The 24,884-nt window shown below is 39.5% G+C and overlaps 1 protein-coding gene across 5 annotated transcripts in view; it reads right to left on the bottom strand.

The window, feature by feature from the left end:
• Nucleotides 1-24,884, bottom strand: part of Il12rb2 (interleukin 12 receptor subunit beta 2) — a 100,264-nt gene that overhangs the window by 32,661 nt on the left and 42,719 nt on the right. For all 5 annotated transcript variants that reach the window (XM_028782437.1, XM_028782441.1, XM_028782439.1 and 2 more), the window contains exon 9: nucleotides 14,712-14,791. In XM_028782437.1, coding sequence (XP_028638270.1) covers nucleotides 14,712-14,791 — 80 coding nt within the window. The remainder of the gene's footprint in view (nucleotides 1-14,711; nucleotides 14,792-24,884) is intronic.

The raw sequence follows: 24,884 nt of genomic DNA, 5'->3' as shown, positions 1-24,884 counted from the left end.
CACTTATCTTTGAACCTATAGGGTTGGCAGAGAAGGATGGTGTGGGAGACAGCTAAAGAGATACCTTTCTGTAACAGACGCTCACTTTCATCTGTAGTCTTTATTTTCTCCATCTGTCGTGATGTGCTGCTTCTCAGGCCTGAGACAGTGAGATTCAGGCCATCACAATTTACCGATGGAATTCCCTGTCACCTTTCCAGCTGCAAAGCACCATCTTCAGCCGAGAGGCTATGACCCATTCTGACACACAGCGTGAACTAAAAGCATGAGTTTAGCAATTTGAAATGGGTGAGGACAAGATTTTTTTTTCCACAAGAGCCAAAAGGCTCTGAGTCACAGGAGACAAGAAGTGAACACTAAAGATGTACATCTTGTACAGATGTACAAGAGCCAATTGCCTCTGTAGATAAATGTATTTGCACTCCAGTGCTACTCATTTGAGACAGTGATAAGGGAGAAAAAGAACATTTTGTTAATCATGAGCTTTACATTTCTTGTCATGTTTAGGTCTTCTCATTTCTCATTCTGAGGAGTAAGCTCAGATTTAGAGCTGCTAATTAGCTCAAGCCCTTTCTAGGAAGAAAATATAGATCGCCCCCTGGTGGGCAGTGGCAAGGACATTATCTGGAGTGTGTGGCTGTCAATCCTGGTAGGGTTTCTGACACCTGGATCCCTTCTAGCAGAGTTGAGTGTGGCCCTCAGGCCAGTGTTGGTACGTGGTAAGAACATGCTATAAGACAATGCCATCCTTTTGATTTCCTTTTCCAGTTTTCTCTCTGTGCTATATGGAAACACTGCTAACAAAGCACTCCCTGGCTAATGCTATGATAAAGTCTCTCAGCATCAAAAATAATGTTTCCACCTGAGTATCCATCCCATGTGCAGTCACCAAAGGTAGATGCTGATGTGGAAGTCAGGAAGTGCATGCTGATAAGAGCCTGATATGGATGTCTCCTCAGAGGTCTTCAAGAGTCTGACATATTCAGAGGCAGATGCTCACAACTAGCCATTGAACTGATCATGGGTTTCTCAATAGAGGAATTAGAGTGAAGACTGAAGGAGCTGAAAGCATTTGCGGCACCATGAGGAGAACAATAATACCAACCAACCACAGCTCCCAGGGTCTAAACCACCAGCCTGGGAGCACTTAGGGAGGGATCCAGGGCTTCAGCTGAATACCCCAGGGGGTGGGAATTTTGAGGGTGGGGAGGTGGGAGTGGGGGGGGGTAGCTAGAGGTTACATCCACAGAGAAGAAGGAGGAGGGGTGAGGGGATTGGGGGTTCCTGGGTAGGTGGGGGATGGGGTAAGGGGACAACATAGGAAATGTAAATAAAACATCCAATAAAAAAAAACCAAAGAAAATCTGAGACAGAACAAAATCTGACATATCTCAGAATGTGACATACTTGATTTGAATTTTTTAAATTAAAAATCTACCAGAGGAAGGTGTCTCTGAATGGATAAACTATTTATTACTAAGACTTAGTCAAAACCTGTTGTATTTATTTTAAAGTAAAACTTGACTCCTAGATGCAAACAAGGAAAAGAAGAAAAACTAGGTGGCTATGTGGCACAGTGGACAGAGCATTGGCTCTAATATCAGAAGGGAAAAACATTAGAGTTTGGCTAAAGTCAAAGAAGAGCAGCACTGATCAAGACCCCTTCCAAAGCTTCAGTGTTTGGACACATTTGTCACAGTTCTTCTTTCCTTTGCTTTCAGCTTTGGATTGTTGCTGGTTTTGTGCATGCGTGATGCTGGGGATTGAATACAGGCCTTGTGCATGCTGTTATGGGCGCTTCACACTGAGCTGTAGCCCCAGCCTCAATGCTCAGTAGGAGGGTCCGTTGATTTTCTCACTTCTTTGTGTAACATCTGTTACACAGAGTTCTTTTTTATCACTTTGAGACATAATATCCCTATTTCAAAGTAAGAATAGTAATAATAACTTTTGGCTTCTTCTTTGGCTCTCTATGAAATTTCTACTAAATTAGAATTTATACTAAATTAAGGTTATTTACAAAGTACATATAATTTGTGAGTTGAAACCTGAATCCTGGGTTGACAGGATTGCTCAGTGGATAAAGAGGTGACTGCTGACAAGCCTGATGACTTAAGTTCAATTTCTGAAACCCACATTGTGGAAGGAGAGAGCAGGCATCCACACTGTGAATGGTACATGCATACAACCTAAAATAAATAAAAATAGAAACAACAACAAAAACAAAAACCCCCACACAAACTGAATACCTTCATTTCAGAATTCATGACTTAACATGCAGCAACTCTAGTACAAAGTGCAGAAATAACAGGAAGCAGTCATGTTGTTGGTTTGCTTTACTGAGATGAGGGCTCACTGTGTTGCCCAGGCTAGCCTTAAGTTCCTAGGCTCACTGATCCCCACGGATCAGCATTTTTAGTAGTCAGGACTATGGGTGTATGTCAGTCGTGTTCTAATTTTGTTTTAAAAATTTAAGCATCACTCCACTGAAATTTTCCATGTATGTATTCTCCCTCCCCTGCAGGCTATCAGCTCACCTGATATCCTCATGGGTTAGCACATTGCTTGCCTCATAACAGGAGTGCTGCTCTGGCTTTTCCTAATTACCTTGTGAATCTTCATGATAGTCTCATGTTCTGCATGTTAGTATTATCTTGAAGTTTACTCATAAGGAAAATATGTACCAAGAGGTACACCTTGCTCAAGAATACACAAGGCACACCACCATTTAGCTGTAACAGAGACACACAGAGAGCCCAACTTGTTCGTTAGGTCAGAGGTTAGAATTCTTGCTAGCCCTGGCATATCCCTCAACTGCCACAAAATGAGTTGAGACCCTGATTGATCAGGTGAGCAGCCAGAACCCTTGTTGGCCCAGGACTCCAAACCCTAGCCATAAAGAGAAACCATCTATTATCTGGTCAGTGGCCAATGCCCCTGCTGACCCAAAATTTCACCGCTGTCCCAGGCAACACCTGGAGAGCAAGCATGGCTGCTTTTCAGATCAGAGGCTGACACTCCTGCTGACACTAGTACCTCATCTTTAGCTGCCATAGAGTCAACTTGCTTGTCAGATCAAAGGCCAGCATTCCCAATGACCCTAACGCCCTACCCTTCTACCACAGTACTGCACAGAGATCACATTAGCTCTGTAGGTCAAAGGCTAGAAGCTCAGTTGACTCTGGCATTCTGTCCCTTTGATACTGAAGAATCACATTGAGTGCTGATTCATGAGGTCAGACGCCACACTCCCACTGCTCAGGCATCACCCTTGCCAGCTGACATAGCTTATCTATTTGTGAGGTTAGAGGTTGTGTACCCCTCCCCCCCACCACACACCAGTACATGAATAAACTTCAGACATCACATAGCTGACCCAAAACCAGCTAAGCTGCCTTAATGCCAAGGCATAGATACAACTAATCCCTCAACATAGGTGGACTAGACACTCAAACCAAAAGACAACCAGTGAACTAAATCCAGATGTGTAAATCTCAACTCAAAAAGACAAACAACATGAAAAACCAAGACAAAATGCTGCCTCCCAGAATTGCCATGCCCAGAGTGATGGTCCCTAGTGAAAGAGACTTAGGTGAAATCCTAGATAAAGTAGCCCTCAGAATTATAAATATGTTCAAAGAATTCAAAGAGGACATAAATAAACTCCAGAATGAATTTGAAGAGGGCAGGAATAAACTCCTAAGTGAATTCCAAGAGAACTTGTTTCTACAAACAGTTTGAATAAAAAAAGAAGTCATTTCAGAATATACAAAAGTAAGTTCAATGAAGAAATAGAAATACCGGGAAAAAAGCCACAGAAATGAATAGAGATGAAAAATTAAATAAGTCAAATAATAAGAAAAATCTCAGTGGAAAACCTCACCCAAGGAATGGACCATGTGGAGGACAAAATATCAGGGCTTGAGACAAGCTATAAGATTATACCATTCAATTAAAGAAATTGATTAAATTTTATTTATAAGATTTATTTTAGCCGGGCAGTGGTGGCGCACACCTTTAATTCCAGCACTTAGGAGGCAGAGGCAGGCGGATTTCTGAGTTCAAGGCCAGCCTGGTCTACAGAGTGAGTTCCAGGACAGCCAGGGCTACACAGAGAAACCCTGTCTCGAAAAACCAAAAAAAAAATTTATTATGAGTGTTTGTTTACATGCATGTTTGTATACTATGTATATCATATGCATATCTAGTTCCCAGGGAGGTCAGAGCAGGTAAGGATCTTCTAAAACTGTGTTTAAAGAAGGGGACATCTGGGAACTAAACCCCTGTCCTCTGCAAGAGCCATCAGTATTCTTAAAAGCATTGAGCCAACTCTTCAGCCCAAGTGACAAATTTTTAAAACCACATGATCTTTGTGACATTTTCAGATGGTCAATGTATGTGCTTTGAGGATAGAAGAAAGAGAAGAAAGCCATGTCAAAGGCATTGCAAACCCAGAAACTTTAAAAGCCAGAAGCACAAGCCAGATAGTGGTGATGCATGCCTTTAATCCCTTCACTTGGGTGACAGAGGTGGACAGATCTCTGAGTTTGAGGCCAACTTAATCTACAGATCGAGTTCTAGGACAGCCAGGACTATAGAGAAACCCTGTTTCAAAACCAAAACAACAAAAAGCCCTAAACACTGTGAAGATATATTAAAGCTTTGAAAGATCACAGATGCCAACCCAAGACTACCTGTACCTGACAAAACTGTCATAATTGAAGGAAAAAGAAAAGCTTCCCATAAAAAGCAAGCTAAAGGAATTTATGAGCATAAGCCAGCTAAATAGAGGATATTAGGAGGAAGATTATGGATAGAAGAGGAATAAATATATTCAGAAGGCTACAGTAGGTGGGATAAATGATGCTAGCAGTTGTTCTTTACATAGGGCTAAGAACACTGAGCACTGCACAACCACTAAGTGACAAGAATTAATTTACAGATTTCAGTACCAACCTTGAATCTTAATGCTCTCAATCTCTCAGTTAACAGACACAGACTAGAAGATTGGGCTAGAAAACAGGAGCACTCTTACCAAGGCAGAGCCTCTAGGTTTTTTTCTGGATCTAGCTGCTGCTACTGATTTGTGTTTGGTGTTTGCTGACTACACTGGGCTGCCACTACTGATTCATGTGTGGAATTGCCCTAGAGAACTAATTCTAAGCAGGTCCACATCCTCTGTCAGTGGGTTATAAGGGAGGTTGAAGCATTTAAGAACCTGTATTGAAGTAAGTTTTGAAAACTCTAAGCCTAGAAACATCAAAAGAAGAAAACAAAAGGAGTACAAATAAGAAAGAAAGAAATCAAAGTATATCTATTTGTAGATTGAATGTATAAGAGACCCTAAAGATTCCATCAGAAAACATTTAGAACTGAAATTGTCTGGATATAAAAGCAACACACAAAAGTCATTAGCTTTCCTATGTATCAGTGATGAGCAAACTGAAAAAAAAATAAGGAGAATAATCTCACAAAAAAATAAAGGGATAGACCAAGGATGTGAAAAATTTAATTTTAAAATTACATTCTATTTATTTATTGTGTCTATGTGTATGCACAAGCCTGTTTAGTATAGGTGACCATAGTACAGTTTATTTGTGGTGGCCAGTACCCAACTTGTGGGAGGGAGTCAGTTCTTTCCTCCAACATGTGGTCCCAGGGATCAAACTAAAGCCATCAGGCCTGACAGTAGGAACCTTCACCCCCCCCCAAGCTCTCTCACTCTCTCTATAGTGAAAACTTTAAAACACTTAAGAAAGAAATTGAAAAGGACACTAGGTTTTTCCATGCTCATGAATTAAACAATATTGTAAAATGACCATTTTACCAAAGCAACCTAAAGATTCAATGCAATCCCAACAACAATTCCAGTCACATTCTTCACAGAAATAGAAAAAATAATCTTGGAATTCATATCAAAGTATAAAAAGGACCCTAGATAGCTAAGGCAATCCTGAGCAAAGTAAATCCTGCTCAAGGCATCACCAAATCTAATTCCAAGGTATTTTATGGAGCCACAGTAATAAAAACAGCACAGTGTTGGCACAAAAACAGACATGTAAATAAACAGAATAGAATAGAGGACCCAGAGGTCTGCCAAAATGACTCAGCACATACTGCTTTTGTGGAGGACACAAATTCTGTTTCCAGCATGTATATGGGTGGTTCACAACCACCTGTAACTCCAGCTCTAGGGGATGTGTCTTAGTTAGGGTTTCTATTGCTGTGAAGAGATGCCATGACTACAGCAACTCTTATAAAGCAAATCATTTAATTGGGGCTAGTTTACGGTTCAGAGGTTTAGTCCATTCTTATTTTCGTGGGAATCATGGTGGGATGCAGGCAGACATGGTGTTAGAGAAGGAGCCAGGAAGCCTAAAATGCCATTTTGGGCCTGGCTTGAGTATCTTAAACCTCAAAGCCCATTCTTAGTGATACACATCCTCCAAAAAAGCCATATATATTCCAACAAGAGCATACCTCCTAATAGTGCCACTCTCAATGAGACTATAGGGGTATTTTCCTTCAAGACACCACAGTATCTGAAGTTCACTTCTAGCCTCTCTGAGCATTACAGTCTTAGTGTACACACACACACACACACACACACATACTTAAAATATAATTGAAAACAAAAAAAATAATTTGTAAAAGAAAAAGAATAGAGGACCCAGGTACAAGTCCATGTAATTATAATCACCTAAATTTTAACCAAGCCACCAAAAATACATACATATTGAAAAAAAGACAGCTTCTTCAACAAATGGTATAGGTAAATTGGATATCTATGTGAAGAAGAAAAAAAAACTAAGTTATTGTCTCACCTTATACAAAAATTAACACTAAATGGATCAAGGATCTCAAGACACAAATCTCTGAAAATTTTCTCCAGAGGAGAAAAATAGGATTTTATGAGTAAGATTCCAATTGTGTAGGAGATATGGTAAGTGACAAATAACTAGGTTTTCACGAAATTAGAAAGCTTTGTGCAGCTGTCAAATAACTGAAAATATAATGGGAGAAAACATTTGCCAGCCATAGGTCAGATAAGAGATCTACAAATAACTCAAAAAACTCAACATTGGATATGATATGATGTCAAACATCTTTGATCCCAGAACTCTGGAGGGAGAAGCAGGCACATCTCTATGAGTTTGAGGCCAGCTGGTCTACATAGCGAGTTACAGGCTAGCCAAGGCTAGCTCTAGAGACCCTACCTAAAAAAACAAACAAACGAATACAGAGAGACAGGGAAGAGAAGGGAGTGTGTGTAGGTTAACTAAAACTAAGGATATATGAAAAACTCCCATCAAAGCCCACTACTTTGTAGGCTAATTAAAAAATATAACATTTTTGAAAAAGGACCTTGAACACAGATGCCCTGCCTGGGTGGTAATGTTTCCATAGAAGATATTTATTAACTAAAAATCTCAGGGCCAAGTACAGGATATTTCCCCATGAGTTTACTGGATAGGAGTTCTCCCAAATAACTCTCCCAAAATAACACGGCCTATTGGCATTGTTCTTGGTTGCTCACCAGAATTAAGTGGTAAGAAATAAAACACTTTGCTATAGGACATAGAGAAATCAAACTGGAACTGATTTGAAAACTTGCTCCCTGTTGACCAATGTTCATAGTGTTGGGAGGTGCTATGCACATAGCTGTGGAGAAAAGGCATTTATGGTGTTTCCCAGTCGTGATCCCTATATGCTACAAGACCAGTTGGGATGACATGTCCACTGGTGAAACAGTGACTTGAAGGTTATGGGACAAGCAGCCCCTTGGGGATGAGATTTGAGACACTGGTACTGCAAACCTGGACAGAAGCCCATGGTTGAGGCAGCCAAAGGTCCTAGAGAGACCCTACTATTCTTATCTTGCTCAATGGACATGCTGTTAAACTGGCTTCTAAATATTTAAACACAGAGTAGTACTGATTCAAACTTGTCTAGAGAAGTATCTCTTGGCAGTGGTATGCAGCTAAAGTACTGAAAACAAGTTACTATTGAGTACTCAACTCTAATTGGGACATTTATATCAGTTGCATATCCGAGACTCAGAAAACACTGCAGAAGAGGATATAGAAAGAATATAAAATCCAGTGGATGGGGATGAATACTGTGAAATTCTGTCTTCTGACTACAATATGGGCATTGCACTCATGAACTCATTGTAGTGACCTGCACAAGACATGTACAGGATCAACCTCAAGCCAACAATATCAGTCAATAGTGGATTTATTGGATTACAAAAAAAAAAAAAAAAGGATAGAACAGGATAGAACATGAAGTGGGGAGAGAGATGTGATGGGTTCCTGGCAGAAGTGGGAAAGGAGACTTAAGGACTGATAAGATTGTGATACACTGTTTACATGTAAGAAAATTTCTTTTTTTTAAAAAAATATTTATTTATTTACTATATTCCTATGAGTACACTGTCACTATCTTCAGACACACCAGAAGAGGGCATCAGATCTCATTACAGATGGTTGTGAGCCACCATGTGGCTACTGGGAATTGAACTCAGGACCTCTGGAAGAGCAGTCAGTGCTCTTAACTACTGAGACATCTCTCCAGCCCGTAAGAAAATTTCAAAGAATAAATAAAAGATACTCTATTAAAAAGAAATTGGTGAGATTAACCTTAATACAGTAATTTTTAAGCCTAATATAGTCAAAATATTACTTCAACATCCAATAAATTCTAATGTTGAGATATTAAAAAATGAATCAATAGAGTTGGTTATTTGAAAAGATAAGTGATAACAAAAAATTTAGTCAAATTAATCAAAAGAAAGAAAAATTCAAATAACAGGATTAGAGAAGAAAAGAAGACATTGCAAGAAATACCAACGAAATGCAGAAAATCATAAGGATATATCTTTAAAAGCTACATCCCACCAGATTGGGAAAAAAGGGGAAATAGATAACTTTCTAGATGTCTATGAATTACAAAACTTAAATCAAGATAAGAGATCTAATTTAAACAGACCTATAAGAAGCAATGAAAACAGAGCCATAATAAAAAGAAGCCCAGGTCCGTATTCACTCATTGTAGAATCCTACAAGGCCTTAAAGAAGAATTACAACCAATATTTTTAAAATTATTATGTAAAATGGAAGAGAAAGAAGGATTCTAAACTCTTTATAAAGTCAGTTTACTTTAATACTAACAGCAGGTAAAGACAAAGCAACAAAAGAAAGTATGTGACAGGGCTGGAGAGATGGCTCAGTGGTTAAGAGCACTGACTGCACTTCCAGAGGTCCTGAGTTCAAATCCCAGCAACCACATGGTGGCTCACAACCATCTGTAATGAGATCTGATGCCCTCTTCTGGTGTGTCTGAAGACAGCTACAGTGTATGCATATATAATAAATAAATAAATCTAAAAAAAAGAGAGATTTGAATTTAAAAAAAATATGTGACAACTGTATAACAATCTCTCTGATGAACATAAATGTAAAAATTCTCAACAAAATATTTATAAACAGAACACAACAAAAATGTTATTAGTCATGATCAAGTTGGCTTTATACTAGTGGTGCAATGATTGTCCAATACATGCTAAGGAAAGAAATTACACGATCACTATAGATGCAGAAAAAGCATTTAAAGCTCCTGAGAATACTGAGAGAGAGAAAAAGTAAATCTCAACATGGTAAAGGTTGCATATGCAAGCCAATAAGATCATGAGCAAGGGTATCTTCAACTCATAGCTGGAGTAATAGTCAAGAGAAGGCAATGAAAGTAACTAGAAATAGAAAAGGAAGAATTAAAAAGTTCTTTATTTGAGATAATATAGTTCAGTACATAAGATAAAGACTCTACAAGAAAAACTCCTGAAGCTGATAAACATTTTCAATAAAGTGGTTGGATACAAAATAAACATATAAAAATCTATGGTGGTTTGAATAGGTTTGGCCCCTATGCACTCATGTGTTTGAAGACTTGGTCCATGGGATGTGGCACTATTAGGAGGTGTGGCCTTGTGGAGGAAGAGTTTCAGTGTGGGGGTGGGCTTTGAGGTCTCCTAATGCTCAAGCTCCTCCCAGTCTGGAAGAGTTTTCTCCTGGCTGCCTGAAGATCAAGATGTAGAACTCTCAGCTTCTCCAGCACCATGTCTGTCTGCACACTGCCATCCTTCCTGCCATGATAATGGACCTATGAAATGGATCTATGAAACTGTAAGCCAGACCCAATAAAATGTTTCTCTTTATTAGAGTTATCTTGGTCTTGGTATCTCTTCACAGTAATAAAACCGTATCTAAGGCATCTTCCTATATACTAATGGGAATCATGGTGAGAAAAAAAATCAGGAAAATAATCCACTCAGCTTCAGAAACAAAATAAATAAAAGCCATCAAACTCATCTAGGAATAAATTCAAGGAAGGAAAGAATAGACCTTTACAATGAAAACTTTAAAACATTGAAGAAAGAAATTGAAGAATACACCAGAAGATGGAAAGACCTTCTGTGATGGTATATGTGATTGTATATGCTTGGCCCAGGGAGTGGCGCTATTAGGAGGTATAATCTTGTTGGAGTAGGTGTATCACTGATTATAAAACCACAGTAGCTGTAGTTATCTGAACACATGTGAGTAAGATTAAGCCCATCAGCATTCCATCAAGGATAGAGGATACTGGTGAGTACTTACCCCTCCTTGAGGAGCTTTTGATCTTGAGTGGGTTGCTATGGCAGGGGTGTCATTTTTCTCAGTGGTGTAGCCACTGTAAATTGCACAACCTCCAGTAAATACCACTTTACCCATGCTCATGTATACAAGCTCAATTGAACCCAGTGGGTCACAAACACATGAAAAAAGACATGAAAGTGGGATCAGAACTAGTTAAAAAAGAAGTAAGCAGTTCAGTGTGCGTGTGTGTGTGTGTGTGTGTGTGTGTGTGTGTGTAGGGCAAGAGGTAGGCAACAGAGGATAATGGGTGTGATTCTTGGCAAAGTACATTGTGTACATATATGACATTAAATAACTATATTATGTATGTATATGAAATAGCCAAAATAAACTAAAAAATTATAACACACATAGCACACACACATACATTACTTACACATACGTATACCACAGATATATACACATAGACATACACACACAGACTCATATACACACACACACACCACATGACAGAAGTTGAACCAGGTAGCACAGCTTTCTTTATACTAGAAGATAGACACTTAGCTGGACCAGCTAGCACTTATATGAGCTCTATCCAGGGTGCTCTGCTTGTGAGATGATTGACTCAAGAATGAAATCTCATGGGTGTTGCTCTGGTGTCATGATTTCTATCTCACTTTGCAGCTAGAAATGCTATTAAGCATGGAAGCCTTTTATGAAAGAAAACTATCTCCTCTTCTGCTTCTGCTTTCTAGTTTGGTTAACTCTCTGCCCTCAATGGCATCAATTTTTGTCTTTGGCCACTTTCTGCTCCCTAACCAGAACCCCCTACCTTTTAGCTGGAATAATATGTAATTAGCAGTTGGGGAAGAACAGCCTTTTCTCTCCAAGATAAATGTCTTTAGAAATGTTGGTAAGTGAGAGGGCAAGGACTGGAGAGGAAAGAGGAGAGCTTGGAATCCTGCAGTAAAACCAATATTTCACAGTTGCTCTTGCTGTTGATTTTTGTTTGTTGTCATTGTTGTTTTGAGAAGGTCTGTAATCTCAGCATTTCAAAACCTTTGTCAAGTGAATTGCTTCAAGTTCTAAGCAACCCTGGATTCCAGAGTGCATTGAAGGTCAACTTGAAGCCCTGTCTTAAACAAACAAACAAACAAACAAACAACAATACAATCCCCTGAAACTAAATCTCAAATCAAAATAAGTAAGTATGGCTAGAAGAACATTTTAAAGCACATGTGTGGCTCCTATTAGTGGCTTATCCTCCATTTATACAGAACAGTGGTTCACTAAGATATTGCTTACATGACAATGGTTCACTAAAGTAATACTTTTCATAATGAAGTTTCAGTTCCAGGTCTCTCAACAAATGACCTCTCACCCCTGTCCTCAGAAACTCTTGCTTCTGGGGCTAGCTCTAGCCTCAATGGCTGTGGCATCCCTCCAACGGCTTCTTAGTATTTATTCGTGCTCTCTTGGGTGATTGACCAGAATCTCTTGGTTAGCTCTTGAACTCTTCTTTGTCACCCTGCGTCTATGTCTGTTCCCCTGCTGGCCTGTGAACTTCAGGACTTAAGGACTGTAGGGCTTCCACATCCTACCAGGTAGCAAGTGTATTGATCTGAAAAGCTATGCTTGCTTGTTTCAGTGGCACAATGGATGAGTTCATGAGTGAGCAGAGATTCATTTGGACACAGACATCACTCTTCCACATCAATTGGCCTCAAACATGATTTTTTGATCAAGACTGAAGAAATCAAGAGGCAAGTATAAAGGACAATGCGATTTTATCACATTGCCATATTTCTTTTAGTCCTCATATAAACCCACACATTGAAGGTAGCTTTCCTTTAAAGGATTCATGGTGTATTATCCTGGGAGAAAAGCACACAGGGAGTCACAGTGAGCAGGTATGAAAGCAGAGCAAATGGCATGAAGCCTTGTCCAGTAGGCAGGGGCTGGGAGGATGTCCCTAGTGAAGGGGCCATGCTGCAGAGCCTGCCATAGATCTTGCAGCATTTCTTCTGCACTGCATTTCATATATTTCTTAGATTATATCAAATGCTTGGGTTTCACAATAGATAACACTTTTAAAAATAGCTATGGCTAAAAACTTACAGGATATTGGGCCAGTGAAATGGTGTTATCAGGAAAAGGCACTAGTCCCAAGGCTGAGGACCTGAGTTTGAACCCTGTGACCCATATGGTGGAAGAGAAGAATTGATTCTACAAAGTCTTCTGATTTCTATGGATACATCTGTGCATGTGCACACATGTGATAATAAATTTTTAAATATTACAAAGTACAAGATATTATTTTTAAAGAAATGAAGTCTTCAGGAGAAACTGAGACACGAGAAAGTGATGAACTGTGGAAACTCAATGAAGAAGTGAAGTCTTTCCCATCTGAGTGCCCACATAGGCATACAACCACACACCTACACAGGCATACATCCACACAGGCACACTCTACATACCCACACAGGTACACATCTACACAGGCACACATCCATACACCTACACAGACACACATCCACTCATCCACACAGGTACATACCCACCCACTCACCCACCCACACATCCACACACTTTAGACCGTCCTCTGCACACATACCTAAACCTACCCTCTAACATCCTGACTCACTCACATACACACGTCATTCCTACCTACATGCTCACAGGATCGCTACCTTACATATACAAACTTCTATGTTCACACTCATCTCTTATATATGTACAAACACACTCACACATGCATGACACAATATCATAACACACCCACCCACCCACAGGATATACATATGAGTACACTTAACACCTGCACCTGCATACTCAGTGGGGGCTGCACCCACTCAGCACCTACTTATTCCTTTAAGGTAAACACCCTATGAAAGTGTGAGAACAATTTCACATTTCCTTTCATTCAATAATAACAACTCTGTCACTGTCTTCACAGGCTAGTGTAGATCTACTTTGAACTTCCTTGGTACCTCTCTTCACAGTTATGGTGTGCATCTGTGTTGTTAAAGAAGAAAACTCATATGCATGTCCTCTAGCCCTCTCCCCAGTGTGGTATTGTGGTATCATCTGGGTGCCATTGGACAGCACCCAGTTTGGAGTTTTTGTTCACAAGTTATCACTCTGCATAGCTTACTTTGAGCACTGTTCTTGAAAGCAGCTTCATTTTGAACTGCATCAATAGTTTTGAAGTTAAGGGCTTGGTCATGATGCAACAAGTTATTTTTTTAATAGAATCTCTTGTATCAGACACTCTGTGTGTCTGTGTGTGTCTGTGTGCGCGCGCACACGCGTGCAGTGGGGAGAGCTGGGAAGGAGCTTTGGGAAATCAAATATAGAACACCTTGCCTGGAAACCTTGTCCTGTGGGTAAGCAGGTCAAAGCTGAGTTCAAACTGTGTTTTGACTCAACAAAGATGACTCATCAAGCAGCAGATAAAAGTTTAGAGAGGCTCTCAAGTCCTTATCTCTAGTGTCTGGATGACCCTAGGGATGCACTGCCTTCCCTGGACACTTGGATTTTCATCTGGTAGCTGCATATCTAGTGCCTAACTCACCTGGCTTGTAGGAGATAAATGAGGTGGTACTGGAGACTTTCAGCTCAGGTGCATCTTTGACTCTTCATAAGAAAGGCAGCATTCTGTGTTCTGTTGTTCCTGTTTTACCACTGAGGAGTGCTTGCTTTCCAATACCACTTTAGGTTATTTTTGACAACTTAAAACCTTTGCTCTTTCAATAGCTGTGGGAAAAATTCCCGAACATCCACACCCACAACTTTCTCATCTTTTGTTCCCCAAGGATGACTCAACAGGACGGAAAGTCTGTGCTGAGCACAGTTTTGAAAGAGTGGCAGCTAAAGGGGAAAGTATAATTTAGAGGCAGAAATGCTGGGCACAGAAGAGGGGTGAGGGCTGAGGACATTAGAGCAGGTATCATGGAATTGTCTGAGCTCCCGTGTTCCCAGTGTACAATTTCAAAATCACAGTAGAAGCATAAGGACATACGCTCAGACTCTATTAAGTTAATAGTCTCCTTGAATTTCACATCGAAAGCTTACCTTCCAGAAAAGAGAGATCTGCTGTCTGTCATAGTCGATGTCTTGTTTCATGTACCAGATGTCTAACGTCCCAACAGGCTCTGACAAGAGTAAGGGGTGAAAAGCACATTGTCACATAAATATGTACACAATAGAGTAAATATGTACCTTTAAAAGTCAACGAAAAATTCTGGAAATTATTATAGACTAATTTCAATTTCAGTGTGATTTAGCATTTCCTGTTTTCTTTTACTTTTTGGCATAAAAGTAAAAAAAAAAAGATGGATACTTTGAAAAGGAAAAAAATTAAAGCTATTGAGAAGAGAATTTATTTTCTAACTTACCTTTAAAATATATTAACCCATGTTTCATTGTTCATAGGTATTTAAGTTAAAAAAAATCAAGGTATATATGGAGATCTTTCTCTTTTTTGGGGGAGGATGTGGGAAAATAGGACATAAATAAAATCAAGGTATCATAAGGACATAAAATACAAATAAAAATGTCAAGACTTATCTTCACCCCAGTCCTAAACTTAGACTGAAGAGTAGTTATTTGGTGTGATATACTTGGAGGGAAGGCATATCTTATTTACCTTAAAAGTCACAGTACCTAGACAGTATCTAGGATATAATAAACATTGCTCAGTAATGAATGAAAAAACCAGGCAATGCTATGTATTTGATGTCAAAACACAAGATGAACTTGATGCTATAAGACAATGGCTGAATATAGTATTAATGAATCTGAGAAAGGCAAACATGCTTTAAAAAGTGATAGACTATCAACCTTGTGCTGTGTGTGTGTGTGTTTATGAGCACGGACACACATGTGTACACATTTGTTCTCTTTTACTTGATAGATTTGCTGTAAGCCAGAAGTGCAATCAATACAACCTCTGAACTCAGCTACTGTTGCTCCAACCCAACTTCCTTCACAGTGAAACTCTCAGTGTGTTTGAGGTGAGGCTACACTGGTGTTCCTTCTGGAATAAAGTTCCTCTCAACCAGAACAAAATTTATAAACTATTAACACCTACTACCTACCTGGATAACAAAAGCTAAAACAGCTGGGGAGAGACTAGCAGTGGAAAAAGGAAGCCAAGCTGGGGCAGCCCTGTGCTAGCACTGCCTAAAGGGTCTGTGGGCTCTTCTCAGCACCAACTTTTATTCTTCTCATTTCCGGCTGGGACTATATTTAGTGCAAGGATTACCAAGAAGCTAGGCTATGTACCACAAAATGCTGCTGCACTAACTTTAACAAATATGCCCTTTAGTGGATTTCCTCATCTGTCAAACAAAGTTGACAGACAATAACTCTGTCATTGCAGCTGTCTTGAGAATCGAGCATAATGCAGTTGCAAGGTAAATTGCCAGGAAACTTAACTGTTGCTTAATACCAATACTTGTCAAACTATTCCATAAAACAGAAACAGAAAGAATGCTACCTAATACATTCTATGAAGCCATTTTCTCATTTGAAAACTGAGTTGCTGTGAATTAATAATTATGGAAGTCAGGCTTTGAGCATGAGTCTGTTTAATTCCATTGCCCAGTCTGGGATGGTTTGCACTGTGCAATAACTTGGCTCTAAAAACACTTGTGACTTCTCTATAAAACCTGCATTCCCCATCATGCGGGGCTCTGGGCCTCTTCTGTGACTGTTCTTTCCCTTTGTAACCCCCCACCCCCACTTCTTTCCCTCCCTCCCCCTTTCTTCCTTCCCTCTCTCCCACATCTCTCCCTTACCCTCTCTTCCTCTCTCCCTCTTCTCATAACCATCTACTTGTGTTTTTTTTTTCTTTCTAAAGCCCTTTTTCCTCTTTCTTTCCCCACTAGGTGTAACATAGCTCTTGCAGTGAGGACTACAAGATGAGTAAAGCTTTCATAAAGGACTCTGAAATGCTTTTAGTTCTTCAGGACATGAAAGGGTGACACAAGATCTGATAGTCCAGGTGCAAAGAATTAAATAGTACAGGCAACTGACACTAACCAGTTCAAAGTACAAGGTAAAGTTTGGCCACTGCCATGCACATGTTTTCATTGAGCCCTTTTCTGATATGGATGTCTCACATGGTAACACCTGCTGCACACTTGTGGATGAGGAAGTTGGCAAAACCAGATGAACAAGACTCAAAGCTGATAACTGGAAAAGCTGAGAAATGAGGCCACTCTTGCTATCACCAAAGAGCCTGTTTTTTCCATTGCAGTTTGCTATATTGAACAAATTCCACAAATTACACAGTCCAGGCACTGACAGTTTAATTAGGACTGGGTATGTTCCGTATCAAAATCAGTTGACTTGTTCACAGCAGTAGTGCCTTCAGCTAATTACATATTGGCAACAAATTTGAAGGCGTTACTCACTGGATTGCTTGCTAAAGGTCCAGTACCTAACAGATTATTATAGACTAGAAATCAAATTCTGTAGTTATGTCCCCTCCACAAACTCAAGAACGAATACAAATGAAGTTTTAGTGGTGTTCTCTTTCTGCACAGGACTCAGACTGCCTTTGCTGCATTATACATGGCCCCTCCCTGGGACTCTTGTCATGGTTTTACACATAAACTGTATTGTGTCTGATCCCCAAGAGAAAAACCAGAGTTTCTTAGTACCATATGCTTTACAGCTACTGCCCCACATTTTTGCTTTCACTGAATTTTTGGAAAAGAGGTAAAAATTGTTGCTGTCTTCACTTCCTCACTTCATATTTACTCCCAACCCACACTGTATGAAATCCCTTTTTCCATATACACTGACTGTGTGGCTGTCCAAGTCACCATGTCTAAAGGCAACTTCTCTGCACTCATATCATTGCATTTCGTAGCATCCCAAGTCAAGAGGTTGTTGCTTTTTTATTTTTCTGGAGACATAATTATATGTGAGAAAATGGTGAAGGAACAAAGTTTTCTAGTTTTCTCATGTAATTCACCCATCCTACAATGAAGGAATTGTTAGGATACTGACAGGAAAAGTGAGTTGTACAGAGAATGCAACTTCCATAAAGCACAAACAAGGTAAGCTAGATGTTGTTTAGAGACACATGGCTGAGAAATGCATAGCCCAGGACAGTGCTACCAATGGGAAGCTATGACAAGGCTAAGAACATATTGGAAATGTGACAGTATTTGAGATAAGTGTTGGATCTGGAAGTGCTAATATTGTTCCCCTACTTTCAATGAGATTACAGATGAACCTGAGAAGAGAAAGACAGCACAAGAGTTAAAACAACAACAACAACAAAAACAACAGCAACAACAACGGTTGCTGGAAGTTGAACTCGGGACCTCTGGAAGAGCAGTCAGTGCTCTTAACTGCTGAGCCATCTCTCCAGCTCCGGAAAAACATTTTTAATCAAATGGTCCCAAGAAACAAGCTGGAGTAGCCATTCTAATGTCCAACAAAATAGACTTTCAGCCAAAAGTTATTAAAAGAGATGAGGAAAGACACTTCATACTCATGAAAGGAAAAATCCACCAAGATGAGCATTCAATTCTGAACATCTATGCCCCAAATTCAAGGGCATCCACATTTGTAAAAGAAATTTTACTAAACCCCAAAACACACATTGAACCTCACACAATAATAGTGGGAGATGTAAACACCTCACTCTCACAATGGATAGTTCATTGAAGCAGAAACTAAACACAGACACAGTAAAACTAACAGAAGTTAGGAAACAAATGGATTTAACAGATATCTACAGAATATTTCACCCTAAATCAAAAGAATATATCTTCTTCTCAGCACCTCATGGTACCTTCTCCCAAGTTGACCTTAAAATTGGACACAAAATAAGACTTAACAGATACAAGAAGATTGAAATTATCCCATGCATTCTATCACATCACCATGGACTAAGGCTAGTCTTCAATAACAATAAAAACAACAGAAAGCCCACATACTCATGGAAATGGAACTACTCAATGATAACTTGGTCAGGGAAGAAATAAAGAAATTAAAGGCTTTCTAGAATTTAATGAAAATGAAGGCACAGCATATCTAAACTTATGGGACACAATGAAAGCAGTTCCAAGAGGAAAATTCATAGCACTGAGTGCCTTCATAAAGAAATCAGAGAGATCCTACATTACTAACTTAACAGCACATCTGAGCTCTAGAACAAGAAGCAAAAACACTCAAAAGGAGAAGACAGGAGGAAATCATCAAACTCAGGCCTGAAATCAACCAATTAGAAACAAAGACAACTATACAAAGAATCAACAAAACTAAGAGCTGGTTCTTTGGGAAAATCAACAAGATAGTTAAATCCTTAGACTAACTAAAGGGCACAGTTTGTTTGGTTTAAAAAAATCAGAAATGAAAAGGGAGACATAACAACAGAAACTGAAGAAACTAAAAAAATCATTAGATCTACTACAAAAGCCTATACTCAACAAAAATGGAAAATCTAGATGAAATGGATGATTTTCTAGACAGATACTAGGTACCAAAGTTAAATCAGGATCTGATAAACCATCTAAACAGTCCTATAACCCCTAAGGAAATATAAGCAGTCACTAAAAGTCTCATAACAACAACAACCAAAAAAAAAAAAAAAAAGAAGAAAAAGAAAAAAAAAAGCCCAGGGCTAGATGATTTTAGAGCAGAATTGTATCAGATCTTCAAAGAACTAATACCAATACTTTTCAAACTATTTCACAAAACAGAAACAGAAGGAACACTACTTAATTTGTTCTATGAAGCCCAAGTTACACAGTTACCTAGATCACACAAAAATCAAAGAAAGAAAGAGAACTTCAGACCAAATTTGCTTATGAATATCAGTGGAAAAATACTCAATAAAATTCTCAAAAACTGAATCCAAGAACACATCAAAATGATCCTTCATCATGATCAAGTAGGCTTCATTCCAGGGATGCAGTTATGGTTCAATATTCGGAAATCCATCAATGTAATCCATTATATAAAAACACTGAAAGGAAAAAAATCACATGACCATCTCATTAGATGCTGAAAAAAGCCTTTGACAAAATACAACACACCTTCATGATAAAAGTCTTGGAGAGATTAGGAATTCAAGGTCCATACCTAAACACAATAAAAGCAATATACAGCCAACCAACAGCTAACATCAAATTAAATGGAGAGAAAACTTGAAGCAATCTCACTAAAATCAGGAACAAAACAAGGCTGCCTACTCTCTCCCTATTTATTCAATATAGTATTCAAAGTTCTAGCTATAGTAATTAGACAACAAAAGGAGGTCAAAAGTATACACTTTGGAAGGGAGGAAGTCAAAGTTTTACTATTTGTGGATGATATATTATATATAAATGACCCCAAAAATTCTATCAGAGAACTCCTATAGCTGAAGACCCAGCTATACCACTACTGGGCCTATACCCAAAAGATTCTCCTACATATAACAAGGACATATGTTCCACTATGTTCATAGCAGCCTTATTTATAATAGGCAGAAGCTGGAAACAACCCAAATGTCTTTCAATGGAAGAATGAATACAGAAATTGTGGTACATCTAAACAATGGAATACTACTCATTTATTAAAAACAATGACTTCATGCAGGCAAATGAATGGAACTAGAAAATATCATCCTGAGTGAGGTAATCCAGACTCAAAGGACATACTTACTGATAAGTGGATATTAGTCCAAATCTCAGAATGCAATTTACAGACCATATGAAGCTTAACAAGAAGAAAGGCCAAAGTGTGGATGCTTCAATCCTACTTAGAAGGGGGAACAAAATAATCACAGGAGGTAGAGGGAGGGAGAGATCTGGGTGGGAGAAGGGAGAGGGGAGCAGGGTGTGTGTGTGTGGGAGGAAAGGGGTGGCAGGATCAGGTATGGGAAGAGACAGAAGAGAAGTCCAGAGGGCCTGGAGAATGAATAGAAATATGTAGCAGTGGGGGTGAGGTATGTGCGGAACCCCTAGAAAGTCCCAGACACCAGGGATGTGAGATGGTTCCAGGACCCAGTGGAGATGACATTAACTGAAATACCCAACAGAGGTGAGATAGAACCTGAAGAGACCACCTCCAGTAGATAGGTATAGTCTCCAGTTGAGGGATGGGGTCACCCACACATCTCAAAAATTTTAACCCAGAGTTGTCCCTGTCAAAAGGAAATGCAGGAACAAAAAAATGGAGCACAGACTGAAGAAAAAACCATCCAGAGACTATCCCACTTGGAATCCATCCCATCTGCAGACACCAAACCCCAATACTACTGCTGATGCCAAGAACTGTTTACAGACAGGAGCCTAGTATGGCTGTCCTCTGAGAAGCTCTGTCAGGACCTGACTAAGATAGATGCAGATACTCACAGACAACTATTGGACTGAGCCTGGGGACCCCAATGGAAGAGTTAGGGGAAGGACTGAAGGGGATTGCAACCCCATAGGAAGAACAACAATATCAACTAAACGGGCCCCACAGAGCTCTCAGGGTCTAAACCACCAATCAAAGAATATACATGGGTGGGTCCATGGCTCCCACTACATATGTAGCAGAGGATGGCCTTATCTGGCATCAGTGGGAGGGGAGGTGCTTGGTCCTGTAGAGGCTTGCTGCTTTTTGAAAGTGGATTCTAAAGGGGTGAGGCAGGAGTGGGTGTGTGTGGAAGAGTACCCGCTTAGAGGCAAAGGGAAGGGGGACTAGGATGGGGGGCTTGCAGAGGGAGGACCGGAAAGGGGGATAACATTTGAAATGTATATAAATAAAATAATTTTTTAAAAGTCTCATCTCCTAATTTTATCCCATCAGGGATCAGGGCTTCATTATATGGGTTTTGTGGGAAGATGAACTTGAGTTTATAGCAGGGAAGAAATGTAAGAAGGCTCCTAGATTCCTCTTGGGTGTTGTGTTTCACCTTGGCCTTGGCTGCTCCAGGAAGTTTGCTCTAGCCTTTCAAGATAAATTGCAACTCTTGGAGTCTAAAGTTCTGACTGGTTGGCATTATGTCCTATCACCTGGTGTAGTTCCTGGTGCAAACTCATTTTTTCAAGGCTATGCTTTCTATTTCAAGGAAAAACACTTTCCAGTAGTGGGCTGGCCACCATTTATTAAATAATGCACAGGTATTTTCCTCCTCAGGGACAAACTTAAGGAAGGTCAAAAAAGGGGCAAAGGTTGGGATTCTGATTATATCTTCTTCCCTAATGAAATATTTGCACGTGAATCCTTTTAGTACCATACAGAGCCCTTCATTCTCATTTTCTTCAGCCTTAGGCAAAGAGATAGAATCATGATAAACTTTGAGCTTATTCTAGGGGTTGAGAAGCATGATTTGTGGGCCAAATCCAGCCTGGTGTCTACTTTTGTACACTAGCAAACAATAATAATAGTTTGGCATTTTTAAATGGTTACAAAATGAGAAATATAATTTTTAGTAACACATGGAAACTTTGTAATATCCAAACCTTGATATTCATACATGGAGTTTTTTTTTGGAACGCAGCCACATCTTTAGTTGATGCAAATGATGGCACAGAAACCTCAAGAACAACTTTTAATAATTGTAGAGACTATATAATATACAAAGCTACAAGTATTAACTTTCTGTATCTACAGATAAACTGTTTGCAAACTCCCAAGCTTCACTGTGATAGAAGGTTTGTTATCTGAGATGTTAGAATAACTCTAGTATATGATTGTTCACATCCATCTTAATGGTGATAATAGGTTAGTATAACATACGAATGAATGAATTAACGAATGAATGAATTAATAAATGAATGAATTTCCTAGCTTTGCAGTGTGGGGACATGTGGCTTGAATGGGCCTCTGAATCTCTCTCTTGGACAGCATTCACTCATCTGTGTTGTCACCATGACATGAAGTACTTCTTTGTCACTCTAGACTGAAGATAAGCATTCTATGCCTCCTCAGTTAAGTCCCCAAATTAACTGAGATGAGGAGCAGTAAAACAAGTGAGAAGAGAGTCACATATACAGAAGACCTATTCATCATGGTGGAGCCTCCTGCTAGGTGCTGTGAGTGGTGAGTGTTACAGGTCTGGAGACTTCTGAGTTCAAATTCATGAGTTTTCACTTATTAGAAAGAAAATATAGCTTCGATCCCCCAGAGTCACGACTGCTTTTGATGGATGCTGAATTAGGGACTGTTGCTCACTAAGTGACATGGTTTTCTTCTCCACTTCCTTAGTGATCATGACTGGAGTCAAATGTAACAGCAAAGGAAGGGGCACAGTGGAAAGAAGAGAGTCTTCACGAAGGTGGAATGACACCCATAACCACGCCTGGGCCACCAGGGGATACCATGCTCCTCCCAGTTTTTAGAAGCTGAGACTACAGAAAAAGAACCATAAATCATTCACAGTTTCAGAGAGTAAAGTGTGTTACGTGTGACTAGACACTTAAAAGGGTTAAAGAGAAGAAGTGTTAGAAAAAAACTTCACACGTTTGGGTTTGCATCAGTTGGTGTTTCAAAGGGAAACTGATGACAGAAGAGTGGTAAGGGGTGTAAACCACAGAGCTTAAAGTAAGAGCAGAGTACAGGACAGCCCACAGAAAGATCAAACTAGAAAAGCAAGATGCAGGCATTGAAAGGAAGCAGGCAGGGAGAGCTGAGACACCTTTCAGCTCTCTGAGTGCCTGCTCTGCTCTGAACACACCAACCTCACAGTGTCTGGTGGCTTATTTGCAGCGTATTAGAGTTACTAGTTTGGCTTGGAGAGGTTTTAATTTGTCAGATAAATGCTAAAGAAATAAGAAAAGAAAACTCGTTTCGGCACATCTAAGTTAGTCATTAATCAATGTAAAATGACAAGGATTCATCAGCCCCAAGTTTCTGTAGCTTGTAGCTTGCCCCATGGGATGTAACAATGTAGGCTACAGATATTTAGACATATTTATTATCTTGAATTTGAATATCAAATGTGAACCATTTGAAAAATCTTATCAGAATTTTGCAAACAAAATCTAATCCATGAAGTATTTTAAGATAATATTATTTTACTTTGAGCGTGGTGGTCCATGCCTTTAATCCTAGCATTTAGCAGGCAGAGGCAGACATACCTCTGAGTTCGAGGCCAGCCTCGTCTACAGAGGGAGTTCTAGACAGCCAGGGAAACAGAGAGACAGAGAAACCCTGACTAGAAAAAACAATAACAAAAATTACTTCAATTACATTAAATAGTGCAAAGAAAATTTCTGGGCAACAGAGGGTCATGTGGGTCACTACTGTGGCCCTTAGTCAGAAAAAGAGGTATTTTAATTACCACATGCTAGATGAATCCATTTTAAATATTTTCTTACATGGAGAAATACAATTATCAGAAGACAAGAAGATTATTATTCAAACTCTGTATTGGGTACAATAGTCTCAAAGTAGGTATCAGAGCTCTCTGGGGCCTTGGATGCCACCAGCTTATCACTTTTAAGTGTCATCAGCTACCGAAGGACTATTAAGAGGCTGGGTGTGGTGACTCAAGCCTTTAATCCCAACACTGGGGAGGCAAAGGCTGAAGGATGTTCTCTGAGTCTAAGGTCAGCCTGGTCTACATATTTAGTTCCAGGCTAGGCAGAACTACTAGTAAGACTCTGAATCAAAACAAACAAAGAAACCAACAACCCCTCCTTGCCCCTATTAGGAGCTGAAAGAGTATGCCAATCACAAGGCTACTTCTTATATACACATACCCCACCTTTACAAGTAACCACTTAGATGTTCACATTAATATTATAAAAATTCCAGCTGTGCACAGCAGTGGACATTTTTAATCTCAACATATAGAAAGTAAAACCAGGCAGATCGTTTTGAGTTCAAGGCCACCAAGGTCTACATAGTGAGAATTGAGTGAGTTCCAAGCGAGCCAGGGCTACATAGTAAGAATTTGTCTCACAAAACAAAACTCAAGGTAAGTAATAAGCAATTGATTATATGCCCATAATTTTTCTTTGTAATTTACACAAAGTATTGTAACAGGACTCCAGACTTTAGTAGGTCACCAGACCTTAGCACAACTGACTTCATGATGGAAGTACTATTCAGGCTGTAAAACTCAGCTCTTAGATGGTATCACCTGCCAAAGGGAACTGAAACAAAGGACTAATCCATCAAAGTCCATATAGTTCTGGGAAAGTCTCAAAATGTAGTAACTTTGCTTCTTAGCTTCTGTGGTTCTGGTTCTGGCTAACTGTTCTTGTTAACTGAAGTGTGTTAAGCAGGATTTCCCTCCCTCCCTCCCTC

Source organism: Grammomys surdaster, unplaced genomic scaffold (assembly GCF_004785775.1).
Source record: "Grammomys surdaster isolate TR1022 unplaced genomic scaffold, NIH_TR_1.0 752, whole genome shotgun sequence".
NCBI classification, from domain to species: domain Eukaryota; kingdom Metazoa; phylum Chordata; class Mammalia; order Rodentia; family Muridae; genus Grammomys; species Grammomys surdaster.
This window is presented reverse-complemented; position numbering and strand designations above follow the sequence as displayed.